Here is a 15,151-nt window from a genome sequence, read left to right as displayed (position 1 = left end):
CGGCCACGTTAGGAGACAAAGAGGAAGACCAAAGACAAGAAGAGATCAAAAAGGATGACTCAGAGAAGGGTTCGACTGTAAGGGACATCCTGCTTTTAATAAGTGTAGTTCTTTCTCAACGTAAATACCCATGTAGATGACGGTGCTGTTGCCGGGCAGACTGGTGCAGTCTTCGTCTTCGGCCATCACCAGGACGGTGTACTCCTGCCCGCAGCGCAGGTCGTCCCAGGTGCAGTTGCTGTGGTCGCTGCGGCACCAGTGGCTGTTTCCATCCAGGCCGATGGCTTCCGCAGCGTATGTTTTGGCGCCATCGCTGGCCCCCCAAAAAACAGCGGCGGCGTTCGCCCCGCACTGGTCGCGGGTGACCACGTCTCGAGGGATGCACGGAGCTGCGGATGGACGAGGGATGCAAACGCGTGAGTGCAACGAAACAACTTGAATGAGAAGAAACGCGAGCCGGTTGGGGGGGGGGGGGGGGGGGCCCGCTGGTCGCTCCTCTTAACTCACTACACTAGGTTTGCACAATACACTTTTATAGACATATAGGGCACATAACACACTTTGTGGGGGGGGGGGGGGTAGGGTGGAAACACCGTCTTCACCCTACAACTCCCCTCCAATTTTAATACACCACACAACTGGGGGGGGGGGCTTGTGGGGGTGCCATCGGTTGGGGGCCGCAGTATAGAGCAGTGCTGCGGCCCCCTGTCCGTGTCCCCCCCCCCCCGCCCTATCTATTTTTTTTAATGCACCACATACACTCATTAACATGCTTGGGAGGCGGGTGGATCGGAGCGTGGGAATATCATTTCCCTCGGCTCCGGCTCACCTGCTCCTAATTTTAATGCACCACACACACACACACACACACACACACACACTTGTATATACACTGGGTGGGGTCACATTCACGGTTCAGGGGCAGAGTTCGCCAGTCGGCGAGCTGGCGGACTCAGTAACAGGGGTTAACTTTCACAAAGAACGCTGGGGTGACGATCGGGGCCTTCCCCCGCTGGGCCTGGGGTTCGGGGGTGTCGGCCGTCCTCCGGTGCCCCCATCTCCCCCTTCTGCCCCCGGTGTTCCGTCCCTCCACGCGGCGGGGGGTGGGGTTAGGGCGCGGCTGCCCTCTCCGCTCCGCTGTCCGGCCCCTCTTCGGCGCGTGCTGGATTTCACCTTCCTTGGTTTTCTTTGGTCCTTCCTCGGGTCTCCTGACGGCGGTGTTCGGTTTAGGTGAACGGTATGAGATTTTTTCTAATAGGTTTTTTTTGGTGAGCTAACAAATACACGCACGCACGCACGCACGCACGCACGCACATACACATACTCACCCACACACACACAAAAAAATAAAAAATAAAAATAAAAAAAATTAAAATTAAAAAAATAAAAAATAAAAATGAAAAAAATAAATAATAATAAAAATAAAGACCAATGAATGAATGAACAATACTGAGCTCTTTAAAAAAAAAAAGAAGAAAAAAAAAAAAGAAAAAAAAGAGAAGAAACGCGAGCACAGTAGATGTACTGGCAGTCATCATGGCAGCAATTTGGTTGCAACTTTGAAATGTTATTTCTATACTTCTTACATGTTTTGACAAAGGCCGGGCTGCTCGGGTCACCGTTGCACTCGCTGCCTTGCGCTTGCACGACGACGCTGTAGTTCCGCCCGCATGCCAGCGAAGCAGTCAGGCTGGTCTGCGTCGTATTGTAGTTCTCCACGCCGCCGTGACTTCCTGTGGCCGCGATGAGGTAAAAGACCGCGCCGCGGGCGGGATTCCAGGAAAGCCGCAGCTCGTCACTCTGACAGGGCGACTGAGCCAACACAATCACAGGCTGGCAAGGCTCTGAGACGAGGAAAGAAAAGAGAAGCCGCGACAAAAAGATTAGCACGTCAAATGCCTCATTTATTCAGATCCGTACGCATTCTTGTGTTGGTAACTAAGCAAGCCCAAATATCGCAACCATCTCTCAGCAGGATGTAATGTGGTTCCAGAGATCGGAAATCCATGTGCAGGGCTTTGGACACAGGTGCGACTCAGTTGGCAAAGTAAATGAGCTGGTTTCAACACCGGTTGAGTAGAAACAACGGTGTCTTAACGGTTTTTCCCATTTTTGTGTACCATAGTTCGATACCAGGGGTCAGCAAACGTTCCTAACAAAAGGGCCAAATAAATAACTAAAAGTGTGTCTGGAGCCGCAAAATATTTGAAGCTCGTGATGAAAGAAACACATTGTGTTCGTGTTAGTCTAATGTACTGAGGGCCCAACAGCTTATTAGAGACGCACCACAACACAAAAAAAGATGCAGCGTCCAATACTTTGACATTCATTTTCTTCTACCTTTCGTCTTTAGTTTTGGTGGAATTTTCATAATTCGTTTTCCCCCCCGACTTTTCTGTCTCTGTTAAAACATTTTTGGCTATTTTATGGATATATTACGGTCATTTTTAAGGGGAAATTTTATGGCGGTATATATATATATATATATATATTTTTTTTACTTTTTGTTTTGTTTTGACTTTTTTGCCAGAAATTTTCTGACATTTTTGGCATGGACATTTTATGGTAATTTTCTGGGTTTCTTTTGTCTTTGGACATTCTATAGTTACTTTTTAAATGTTTTTTTATTATTTAAAAATAAATACATTTTCTGACTTTTTGGGCAATTGTGTTACTGTGTTATTGTGTCATATTTTTTGTTAATTTTCAGGATTTCTTTTGTTTCTGGACATTTTATAGTTACTTTTTGAACATCTTCTTTTCTGCTTAAAAAATAATAATAATTCTGATTTAAAATATTTTATGGTAATTTTCTGCCTTCCTTTTGTTTTTGTACATTTTAGGTTTTCCTTTCTGCCTTTTTTATTCAATAAGTGAAGTGTGCATTACGCTTGGGCATGCAAAAAAAAAAAGCAAGGCTACCAACTAACCGTCATTTCAATGGCGGAGATTAAAGTACAATACATTAAATAAAAAACAGCAACTTTCCAGCGGTTGAAATGTTAGAAATCAGAGGTCAGTCCATTGGATCCAGTTCATTTTCAATGACCGTATGGTAGTTTAGCCTACCCACAATGCACCACGTCGCTACCCATAATGCACCGTGCAGTCGAGATGCGCACTTTGCTTATTCTCTGACATTTTTGGCAACTTCATGGACATTTTATGGTAAATTTCTGCTTCTCTTCTTCCATTAGGGAAATTTTTAGGTAATAAAAAAACAAAAACCTTTTCATCTTTTTCTGACAGCTTAAAAATTTGGGCTTTGACATTTTATATATATATATATATACTAGGGGTGCACCGATTACAATTGTCTGGCCGATCACTGATCCTCGATCTTTTAAAAAGTCTGACCTGTCGATCCCGATTTTTTGCAGATACCGATTTTTTTCATTACAAGCAACATATAGCTTCAGTGTTCCAATCTTGTTTTATTGGAAAACATTGAACAATATCGGTGAAATAATACAAATGGGTTGTTTTAACTGCACATGAAGAAGTTCTCTCGAATAAAAATGAAAATCCTATTAGTCATCTCAGCAGAACAGGACAGTGGCTGACTTTTTCGGACCTCTGAGGAGGGAGATGAGATTGGTGGAAAAGATCAGTTTATTTCTAAGGGATCGGCCGATCATCGATCTTCCAAAATTAAGGAAATCGGCAGGCCGATCGATCGGTGCACCCCTAATATATATATATATATATATATATATAAATCTCATTTTCTACTCTGTTTTTTGGGGAGCTCCAACCAGTAGGCATAGGAGAGGGACTAAAGAGCCACATGTGGCTCCACAGCCGCAGGTTGCAGACCCCCCTGTTTTATACGAATCAAACTACAGATTGTCGCGATGCCAAATTCCCAAATGACAGCCGTAATTTTAGTGAGCAACATTTGCATACCTGTCTGAATGTACACAGAGTCGCTAACTTGGCTACAGCAGCCACGACTCAGTGCCTTGACGGACAAGTTGTACGTCCCCCCACAGGGAAGGGCCGGGAACGCGCAGGAAGACGCTGTGGAGTTGCACCAACGCTCCTCCCCCCCTGAGCTCGAGACAGCGCTCGCCATGTAAAGTTCCACTTCAGGCCTCTCTTCCCAGGAGAGGACGGCGGCGTCAGAGCCGCACGGGAGGTCAACGGCCACATGCCGAGGTTGGCACGGACCTGCGGAATGGACGTGCTCAGCGTTACCGGACACACTTTGGATACGTGAGGTTTGAAAAACAAGATTGTTGGCAAACCCACGTGTGGTGAAGTTGGACGGCATGTGTGACGTGATGTTGCACTGGAAGTTGCTGGCGGTGAGGCTCAGGTTGTAGGTTTCGCCGCAACTTAAAGCCGTCAGGTTGCAAGTGCTCGTGTCCTTGTTCTGCTCGGCTTGGCAGCGAAAGTGGCGACTTCCGCTGGCCGTCAGGGACACGTTTGCCGCGCCGTAAGGGGGCGTGCTCCAGGATGCCCTCGCGACCCCGTCAGCGTAACAGTCGACGTCGACATTTATGTTGATGGGCAGACATGGAGCTGAGAAGAGAGAAGGAAAATGTTTTGGTGTTGTGTGAAGTCCATCCATTCGTTTTCTGTGATCCGTTCTGGAGTTTGCTGGAGGGGATTGGGATGAGCCCCTTCAGAAGAGAACTGTTGCACTGCTCTAAAATACAAGTTTGTGCGTTTTCATATCATGCCGTTTGGACAACTTGGACATCTGGGTAAGCAAATGAAGCACATCAACTGTAATACCAATGTCTCTCCACCGTACCATTTCGAGAGAGGGCGGGGCTTGATTTGCTGACCCAACTGAGCGTTTTTGAGGTTTAGGAAAAGATTTGATTTATTATTGTAACTTTTCATGAATGGCGTTAATTAACTCATTCGCTCGCAGCCATTTTCACTAAAGCAACAGATTTGACGTTTAGCAGCAATTAGCATTAGAATTGAGCTAAGTTTCATCGATATGGGTCTGGCTGATCTCTTCTCTCTTCCACCCGCTGGCCTTTTTTTTTTTGTAATTACTACCATTGCTTTAAGCCACCTCTTCATGCCAGAAGCTGCATCAAAGCCTTCTGTATGCTTTTGCATAAAAAAAAAATATATAAATACGTTTTTGGGAGTGAAGGACAAAGTATTCAAAACGTATTTACACGTTTTTGGGTTTGAATGAGTTAAAAGGGGAAGTCAACCGTAAATATTTCTTGACAATAGTTCGTTATGTTTGACCTCTCTCGTCTTAACATGACATTCTAATTAATGTTACATTTGTGTGTTAATATGAGTTATGCAGCAAAATCTAGCCATTTTTATCCATCTCAGGGGGCGGCCATTTTGCTACTTGCCGTCGACTGAAGATGACATCACAGTTGCTCAGGGCCCAATGACAGCTGTTTTCTGAAGCTGTGATTTGTTGTCACTATTTTTTTTTGGGGGGGGGGGTTGTTCACAGATATCTAATTCATGTCCACAATTTAGCATTTAAGTCCGTACCTGATGTGAACGTGACCATTGCGCTGTCAGAGCTATTGTAGTACTCCCCCACGGCGACGACCCACGCGTCGTAGTGGGAGCCACACATAAGTCCCGAGACGCCACAGCTGGTGTTCGTGTCCTCAGCCTCACACGTCAACGTGTAGTGTGGGTCGTAGTAGTAGTGGTCGTAAACATAAGCCACGTAACCCACAGCAAGCTCACTCGGATCCCAGGAAACCGCCACCGCGAGCTGTTCGCAGTCCACGTCGACCTGAATGTTGGTCGGTGGGCATGGTTCTGAAAGGACACAGTAAATACCTTGACTGGGTTTGCCTTGGGCCTCCAAAAGACTGAGTGCGTCCCCCCTAGTGGCAAGTCTTGGTCACTGTCGTCGTTTCGGTTCGGCCGACTCACCTGTCGTGAGTCGGTACGGTTCGGATGTTGCCGTGTGGTTGCAGACGTCGTTTTTGGCAGCCGCGGTGACGTTGTAGATCTGACTGCACTGCAAGCCGGTAACGTTGCATCGGGTGCCGGTGGCGTTGCAGGTGGCAGTCAGACCTTGGTCGGTCACGGCCTCGACGCGGTAAGATCCCGCACCTCTCGTCGCGCCCCACGTGACATGAGCTTGGCTCGGACTGAAGTGGATGGAGAGATTCGTCGGGATGCATGACTCTGCAAATTGGGAGTTTCGAATTATGAAAGCAGTTTTACCCTTGACAGGGGTCAGCAACCTTTAAAAATATGCAACATCCAATACTTTGAGATTTTCTTCGACCTTTATCTTCTTTTTTTGGCAATACTGTTTTTCATACATTTTTAGACTTCTGCCTTTGTCAAATTTCTGACATTTATTATTTTTCTGCCTCTCCCTTTTTTATGGCTATTTTTGGACATTTTTTTCTACTTTTTTTGCCATCAATTTTCTGACATTTTTTGCAATTCTTTCAACATTTTATGGTAATTTTCGGGATATCTTCTTTTGTTTTTGGACATTTTAAAGTTACTTTTTGATTGTTGTCTGAATCAATTCTATATTTCCAATGACCATATGGTAGTTTAACCTCGCCACAAAGCACCACGCCGCTACCCATAATGCACCGTGCAGTAGAGATGCGCACTTCGCTTATTGTCCGACATTTTTGGCAATTTTATGGACATTTTATGGTCAATTTCTGCTTTTCCTCTTCCTTCTTTTTGACATTTTGTGGTCACTTTTTGGACATTTTTAGGTAATTTTTCATCTACCTTTCGTCTCTCTTTTTCTTAAAAAATTTGGACTCTGACATTTTTGGGGGAACATTTCATTATTATTTTTTAATTCATTTGAAGAATATTTTATCCAAAAAAATAAAAATGAATATGTAAAAATAAAAAAACATTTCTACAAATGTACTTAGAGAGCCACAGGGGAGGGACTAAAGTGCCACATGTGGCTCCAGAGCTGCAGGTTGCAGGCCCCCTGACCTATGACAACACCTGTGTAACATTTCCTGGGTCGCACCCTACCTGTGGTGAGGTATCCCGACATTAGGTCAGTGCTGTTGCAGTTGTCTCCCACGCTCGTCACAGTGACGGCGTATTCCTCGCCGCACTGCAGATATGCGAGTAGACAGAAGGTCTGGTTGCTGGCGCATGTTGCCGTGTGGCCCGAGGAGGCTGTCAGTTCGGCCGTGTAAGACGCGGCTCCAAAGGCAGGTAGCCAGGATACGACGGTGGATTTGATCCCACAGTCCAAAACGGCTTCAATGCTGCCTGGTTGGCAAGGCTCTGCAGATTTAAGAACAACGATGTTTTCATATAACCGAGTTGTATCAGTTGAAATTTTAAAATATTAATTTTGGGGGGGGGGGTGATTATGCATGTCTGTACCTGATGCAAACATGACCATCATGCTGTCAGAACTATTGTACTCCTCTCCCAAGGCTACGACCCACACGTCATATTTGGAGCCACACGTAAGTCCCGGGACGGAGCAGTTTGTGCCCGCGGCCTCTGCCTCGCACATTAAAACGTAGTATCCGTAATGGTTGTAAACGTAGGCCGCGTAACCTTGAGCCAGAGCACTCTGGTCCCAGGAAATAGTCGCTCCGAGTTGACCACACTCCACGTTGGCCAACACATTGGTAGGCGGGCATGGTTCTGAAATAACAGTTAATACACGTGGAATTTCATAACCGTGACCAGATGATCACGTATACCCATTCCTTTTTTTATTTTATTATTATTATTATTTTTTATTATTTTTTTTATTTATTTTATATATGTACGTATACCCATTCCTGATGCTGTGACCCACCTGTCATAAGCCGCCAGGGATCAGAGGTGAGACTGTCACAAGCTTGGTTGTGTGCCGTTACAGTGATGTTGTACATCTGCCCGCATTGCAGGCCGCTCAGACGGCAGCTGGTTCCCGTGCTGGTACACGCGACTGCCCAGCCTTGATCATTTCTAGCCCGCACTGAGTAGGAACTCGCTCCGTCCGATGCACTCCACATCACCTGGGTATCATTTAGACTGTAGTCGACGTAGGTGCGCATGGGAGCGCAGGGTACTGAGGAGAAAGAGACGTTACGGCAGAAAAAGTTACTGCATGGAAGCGTTGTGTAAAGAACCATGAAGCAGCATTTGATTGATATCTCTGCTTCAAAGACAACCAGTAACTCATTTTGAGTTTGGCAAAACAAAACAGTCATGTTTTAAAAACGCAACAGAGAAAAGAAAGCCCACACTGGCGACTGCCATGTCGCCATGATGCATCTTCTGTGAACACGAGGTTGCGCGCATTATGACATCACAAATATGCGACACGACTATCGGAAAGGGGAGGGGTTGAGGAGTTGGGCACAACTTGAGCCACAGCCGCAACAGATGGACCAACGTGGCATGTCTATTATCGGCGGATTTCTTTATTGTCTGGTTTATCCGCTTGACATCAAATTGGTCGATAATTGCCGATAATTATCAGCCACCGATATTATCGTGCATCCCTAATTTTAACTAACAGATCTGGCCATACGTGTTGATGTACTTAATTTTGCTGACCTGCAGTGAGCAAGACTGGAGTAGTAGCCGGACCAGCACACCCAGTATGCATTGATTCCACCAAAACTGAGTAGTTCTGTCCGCAGACCAGGTTGTTAAGTTCACATGACATTCCCATGTCACTGCAGGAGGAGTTGTGTCCGTCGGTGGATCTTGCATGGACGCTGTAAGCTGTAGCTGCAGCAGCGGTACCCCAGCTGACCAGAGCTTTTTGGGTGGTACAGTTTATCACTGCGGACACCTCGCCGGGGGGACACGGAGCTAGAGGGCAAGAGGGAAAAACCAAATTGCAAATGTGCAGAGAAAAACTGCAAAATGTGAGAGGAATTTTGAGAGAGCGTACCAGTTAGCTTCTCTGTGGGGTAGCTCATCTCGCTCATGCAGACGTTGGTGTGACCCATCACCGTGAAAGTGTAGAGTTCACCACAGCTCAGGTCCAAGAACGAGCAGTGTCCCACACTGGTTTCACAAGTGGCGTTAACGCCTGAAGCGGATGTGGCTTCCACAGTGAAGTTTTGAGCCAGTGAGCTGACTTGATCCCACATCACCGTCATGATGTTGGAGCTGCAGTTAAGATCTCCTGTGACGTTCTCTGGTTTACATGGCGCTGCATGTGGTTTCACAAAAGAAAGACATAGACTCATTCATCATCACAAACAAGACTCTTTTTTTTCTTCTGGTTTCTAAAAGTAGGTCTCACCGGCTTGGACCTTGTAGTCGGAACCAGCAACGATTTCACAATGTACGGAGGACGAGGTGACCACCACCTCGTAGGCGTGGCCGCAATACAGGTCAAGGATGACACAATTGTTGGATGTGGAGTTGCAGGACGTTCTGTGTCCCGCTAAGCTGATGGCCCAGGCCGTATAGTTGTCTGTGCCGGGGGTCTCTGACCAAGTCACGTTCATCACATTGGTGTAACAGTCCATTACGGCTAGAACGTCTTCTGGGAGACAGGGAGCTACAGGAGACAGGTTGGATCGAGGAGTTATCTATCCATTTTATATCCAGCACTTGGTGAGTCTATCTGAGCTGGCTAAGGTACCAGAGTACCAAATATTCAGTTTTTAGACGGTGAGAGGACTGTGAGAGGTGGGTGTCAATCCTGTCCTATTCTGCGCTGTCCTGTCCTGTCAATCAGTCTCTCACAGAGAAGCTCTTACAATGTGCTTCAAAAATACTGTAAAGATCCTAAACTTTATTAGAAGATTAAACAATGCCTGCCAAAACAAATGCCTTTTTTTTTTTTTAAATGGCAACATAAGACGCTGCTCTTAGCTCACATTTTTTGGGGCAACAGATGGCAAGGCTTGATCCTCTTTCGTCTTGTTTGAGGTACAGTAAGTAAAAGGGCAGGTGACCTAACAGGGCAATAAATGTCGACTGAAATCACGGAGTCCGTCCTTACCGGAATCAAAGTAAATGTCGGCATGTTCGGTGCTGTTGCAGCTCTCGGTGGACGCCACCAGGGAGGCCGAGTATGAGCGGCCGCAGTGGAGCTCGACGGCACAAGAAGTGTCGTTGGACGCGCAGGACGCCACATGGCCGTGGTCCCCCGTCACCTCCACTGTGTAAAAAGCGGCTCCATTGCTTTCATCCCAGGAGAAGTTGCCTTTGTTCATCCCACAGTCCACGTGAGCCTTGAAGTTTGTAGGCTGGCAAGGAGCTGAACATAGAAAGAAAATATTCAGTTGAAAGTTGTGATTGGTGTGTGTTTCAGAATTTGTCAGTGTGTGTACAATTTGGGTAAGAAGAGTTCATGAATGATTTCATGAAACTTTGTTGTCATTGCTCATGCCCAAACACGGAGCATTGGTGTCCAGCCGCAGTTCTTCATCCAGGAGAAAAGTCCAGATAACAGATGCTTTGGAAGCAGACCGACAACAATTTGGTGTGACCTTGAGTGGCTTAGCTGAGACGAATAGTAGCGCTTCAATGAGCCAAATTAGCAATCACTTTGCTCAAAACGAGATGACGAACTTCTCCTCAGTGGCAGCCATTTTGCGAGGAAACTGGAATATCGCATCAATCTTGTCTGAGTCTGAGTGCTGATCGCTCACCCCACCCCCATCCAGAAAGACCGGCAGCTTGAACTCTACCAAGTAGCTGCGTCGGATGGTTGAATTTTCCGATAAGTCAGGAACCCCGTCACCTCCCATATGCAAGAAACCTGGATTCCAATTATGGATCTGTCTTCCACATCCTCAACGGGCAAAATTGATAGGCGCACCATTCTCCACTTCTCCCAGGAGTCCAAGGTGTACCCAACAGAAAATGTCCCCGAGGCGTACGAAGCTACACCGCTGCGCTCTCGTCGAGGAAATACTGTCGATTGAGTTGAATGTCCAGCCGATCAATTCCATGTTTAATGTGTCGGAAAAGAAATGCAGCAGGAAACTGGAGACGCCAGCAGACTATCCGAAGAGAATATAAATTTGGGGTGTAAGAATAGTGAACTAGTGAACGCCAGATAATCCCTGGGGGAGAGACTTGTGTGTGTATTTTTTTTTTGTTGCTATTTATTTAGCAAGGGTTTTACTATCATACCTGTACTTAATTCCATGGAAGGACTGTAGCTACTGTAGCAATCCCCATGCAGGAAGGCAATGTAGAAGGCATATCGCTGTCCACACTGGAGGTCGGTGAAAGTGTGTGAGGTGTTTGTGGTCGTCCACGACGAAGGAGAAATTGTGCCAGAGAGCTTCTCGTATTTCAGGACGTAAGAAATCCCTGGCACTGGATTCTGGTCCCATGAGACGGTCACTGCATTGGTGTCACAGGCAACCTCGCCCGCCAAGTTAGTTGGTGGACACAGAGCTGGTTTGATACGGAAGGGAAGTTAGTTATCATGCACGAGTGTGTTAAAAAAATATCTGGGCAGCGACTCAACAAACCAGTCATCACTTCCACAGCTGTGCTTGGCTCGCTCTGGCAACCCCGGTCCACGGTCACCACGGTGACAAAATAGCTTTGCCCGCAGTGAAGGTCAGTGAACTGACATGAGGTAGAAACATCGGAGCTGCAATTGTGTACGTGTTGATCGTCGGCTGTCGCTGTGGCTATGTACATCTCGGCCCCCGCTACACTCGACCAATACACTGTATTGTTGTCCTCGCACGGCGGAGACATGGTGACATTACCGGGAGAGCAAAGGCCTGGAGAAAGAGGATCAAAACAAAATGAATGGAGTTTTTCTTTTAAACGCAGCCGGTTGAGATGCGGATGGATCGTCGCGCACCTGCTCTGAAGCTGTAGACTTCGCTCGGCATTCCGGCGCACGACTCCGAGTGTGGCGTTACGGTGATGTTATACGTTTCCCCGCAGTGGATGTGTGAAATTTGACAGTAAGTCGTGTTGGAATGACATTGATGTGTGTGTCCATCTTGGCCGGTAGACGTCACCGTGTATTCGACAGCGCTGTAGCTTCCCACCCATGACACCAGTGCTGAGTGATTGAAACACACCAGTGCGGCACTGACGTTGACTGGGGCGCACGGGGCTGGAAAGAAACGAGAACATGGCAAGAACAATAAATAGACACTCAATCCCTCTCTGTCCCCATCTTGTTCTTTTTGCTTGATTTGAAAATATCTGTCTCAGAGGTTCTCCGGATGAGTCGCTATGAAGTGGAACTTCTCGACACAGATTTCTTCAGTTGATCAGGTTGACTTTTTTGGGTTAGGCTAGTTGTCCAAAATGGCGCAGCTCTCGTCCCCTTTTATAGGATCTATGCTTCCTAAAGAAGTCCATAATTGACTTGGTCTTCATGTATCTCCAGTCAACATGACAGTTCTACCCCCTAGGTTCCACTAGAGCAGTGGTGGGCAAACTCGGTCCTCAAGGGCCGGCGTCCTGCAGGTTTTGGAGGTTTCCCTGCTGCAATGCAGCTGATTCCAATCAACAGGATCGTTAACAAGCTTATGCAGAGCTTGCTGATGAGCTGATTGTATATCAGCTGTGTTGGAGAAGGGAAACCTCCAAAACCTGCAGGACTCCGGCCCTCGAGGACCGAGTGTGCCCACCCCTGCACTAGAGACAGGACGGCCTTTTTGGCTCCCAGGGGGTCATCTCCAGTATAAACAGGTTTATGAATACTTACCGCTATTGGAGTGCACCTTTACGATCTAAAACCCAAGTGATACCCGTGCCTTATTCTCTGATGCAATCAATGGGGTAGATGCCACAGACTTCCGGGTTTCGGCCGTGTTCCAACAATCGCATCCCTACCCCTGCGCCCCCCCAACCGCGCGCTCCCGCCGAGCGTCTACTCTGAAATGCTTCGGACAAATGAGGCAGACACTACACACTCGCACCCGTCGACGGGAACAAGCAACCGAGGTGCACAAGGGGCGGAAGCGCAAGAACTGGGACGCAGCCCACAGGTGACGTCGCAAACAGCGACCGGAAACAGCGCTGAGATGTGAAACCCAGAAGTCGGAAGTCCCGCCTCCTCCGTGGCATATACCCCATTACTTGGATCTTGAGAGCTTTCTTCCTTTGGAATCCTGACCATTTGCTTTAAGAAGTAAGGGTACTAGATGTCTAAAGGAATGTCACAAAGGTCCAATAATGTCACGGTGTGGTCACGGAGCGGCGTGGTGTCTGTCGGCGTGTGAAGTGGAGGACCCAAAATGCAGGGAGGCAGGAGAACCACAGCAGGAGTGCGAGACTGCCGTGCTTTATTTTACAGAAAACGCCTAACCAGGGTACTGGTTAATACTAACTAAACAACAAACTGAAAAGATACAAAATCAAAATGACAGACAGAACTCCGGGGGTGACCGTGACAAGCGGCAACGATCCCACGCCGACTGATCACCACCCGGGAATTAAATACACTCACACTAATTGGGTAACTAGCCACACCTAGGGCCAGGCATAAGTGGCTGAGGGCCCGGATTAGTCAACCCGGAAGGGCTGGAACCCACTCAGGACCAATCGGGACCCTCAACCAAAACCAGATCTTCCCAGACATGACAAATAATCTGTATATTTGTAGACAATACACAAGAAAGCGCCAATGTTTCAGCAAAGTTCCTAAAGTCCAAGGTGTGGCCGCCAAGTTTGCACAAGAGGAACAACTGATACGTTGTCAGTCGAGCCTTGTGTTTGATTGTTTTTTCCTTGGGTGCAGTGGTTTCTTTTAAAAATCGAATTAGTGATTGATAGTGTAGACTTACCTGTTTGGAGTGATTGACAGACACTAGGGGTGCTGTTGCAGTGTTCTCCCTCGGCCTGCACAGTAACATTAAGATCCATGCCGCAAGGAAGGTCATGGACTACACAACTGGTATTTGTAGTCCTGCAGCTGTCCAGGTAGCCATATCCGGTTATTTCAGCTTGGAAACTGAGACGTCCAACAGTGTCACTCCAACTGAGCACGGCGGTGTTGTCGCCACACATATACTGTTTGGAAACGACCCCTGGAGGGCAGGGAGCTGTAAATAAAAACAAGAAATAACAAGGTGAATATAAGCTGCGTAAAGCACCTTAATGATGGACCTCAGCAATGCACCTACCGGTGGTAATGTTGGCGCTCGGTCCAGGTGGACTGTCACAAGGACTTCCCTGAGCCACAATAGTGGCTGTGTAGGTCTCGCCACACTCTAAATCTGTGAGCGTGCACATTGGAGTCGGTGAGCTGCAGGAAACCGAGTGGCTGCTTGTGGCTGTTGCAGTAACTATGTAACCTGTGGCATCGGCCACTGGCATCCACGACACATAGGAAGAATTAGTGCCACAAGTTTGGGTGCTGTTCTCAATGTATGTTGAGCATGGAGCTGGAAAAGAATACAAACAAAATTTATTTAAAAATAATTATATAATGGTTAGGATACGTTTACAGTATATTCCACAGATGCCATGTTTCAATTGTCAGAACATTTGTGTATGCCAGGGGTCAGCAACCGTTCATGTCAAAAGAGCCATTTTAGGCCAAATAAATAGCCACAAAAAAATCTGCCGCAAAACATTTAAACATTTTGATGAAGGAAAACTGTGTTCGTCTTAGTCTAAAGTACTGAGGGCCCAAGAACTAATTGGAGCTGCACCATAACAGAAAAATATGCTAAATCCAATACTTTGACATTCATTTTTCTTCTACTTTTATTTTCCTTTTTTTATTTTTATATACTGCGCATATATATATATATATATATATATATATATATATATATATATATTTTTTTTTTTTAATTATGCTTCGTTTTCCATACATTTTTAGATTTTCTGTCAAATTGCTGACATTTCTGACAAATTAGTGGACACAGTAATTTCCTGCCTTTTTTTTCCCTTTTTTGGACGCGTTATGGCTATTTTAAAAAAAAAGAATCTGCCTTTTACGCTATAAAATTCTGACATATGTTCATTTTCTGCTTTTCCATTTCCTTTTTGGACATTTTATGGTCACTTTAAAAAAAAAAACTTTTTAGTTAATTTTTAATTGTAATAACTCTTTCATCTACCTTTTGCGTCTCTTTATCTGACAACTTAGACGGTGACATTTTTTAAATATTTTATTATTATTATTTTTATCTTAATCATTAACCATTTAAATAAATTTTTTCCCCCCAAAAAAATTCTACAAATTCTTGTAGAGATCCACAGGAAACCGCGAGAAGGACTAAAGAGCCACGTATGGCTCCAT

At 46.2% G+C, this 15,151-nt stretch overlaps 1 protein-coding gene across 1 annotated transcript in view; it reads right to left on the bottom strand.

Annotated features, from left to right (window-relative positions):
* Nucleotides 1-15,151, bottom strand: part of LOC147180265 (uncharacterized) — a 39,030-nt gene that overhangs the window by 13,294 nt on the left and 10,585 nt on the right. The window contains exons 17-34 of the mRNA XM_086080827.1: nucleotides 14,025-14,285; nucleotides 13,686-13,943; nucleotides 11,744-12,004; nucleotides 11,400-11,660; nucleotides 11,053-11,322; nucleotides 9,914-10,171; nucleotides 9,206-9,466; nucleotides 8,849-9,112; nucleotides 8,506-8,766; nucleotides 7,760-8,014; nucleotides 7,333-7,602; nucleotides 6,970-7,230; nucleotides 5,878-6,135; nucleotides 5,482-5,760; nucleotides 4,252-4,524; nucleotides 3,907-4,170; nucleotides 1,587-1,844; nucleotides 129-389 (exon numbers count right to left, since the gene is read on the bottom strand). Coding sequence (XP_085936953.1) covers nucleotides 129-389; nucleotides 1,587-1,844; nucleotides 3,907-4,170; nucleotides 4,252-4,524; nucleotides 5,482-5,760; nucleotides 5,878-6,135; nucleotides 6,970-7,230; nucleotides 7,333-7,602; nucleotides 7,760-8,014; nucleotides 8,506-8,766; nucleotides 8,849-9,112; nucleotides 9,206-9,466; nucleotides 9,914-10,171; nucleotides 11,053-11,322; nucleotides 11,400-11,660; nucleotides 11,744-12,004; nucleotides 13,686-13,943; nucleotides 14,025-14,285 — 4,734 coding nt within the window. The remainder of the gene's footprint in view (nucleotides 1-128; nucleotides 390-1,586; nucleotides 1,845-3,906; nucleotides 4,171-4,251; nucleotides 4,525-5,481; nucleotides 5,761-5,877; nucleotides 6,136-6,969; nucleotides 7,231-7,332; nucleotides 7,603-7,759; nucleotides 8,015-8,505; nucleotides 8,767-8,848; nucleotides 9,113-9,205; nucleotides 9,467-9,913; nucleotides 10,172-11,052; nucleotides 11,323-11,399; nucleotides 11,661-11,743; nucleotides 12,005-13,685; nucleotides 13,944-14,024; nucleotides 14,286-15,151) is intronic.

The sequence above is a fragment of the Leptonotus elevatus genome, chromosome 1 (genome assembly GCF_054856555.1).
Source record: "Leptonotus elevatus isolate MCC_2025b chromosome 1, RoL_Lele_1.0, whole genome shotgun sequence".
NCBI classification, from domain to species: Eukaryota; Metazoa; Chordata; class Actinopteri; order Syngnathiformes; family Syngnathidae; genus Leptonotus; species Leptonotus elevatus.
Note: the sequence above shows the minus strand (reverse complement) of the source record. Positions and strands in the feature narration are given on the sequence as shown.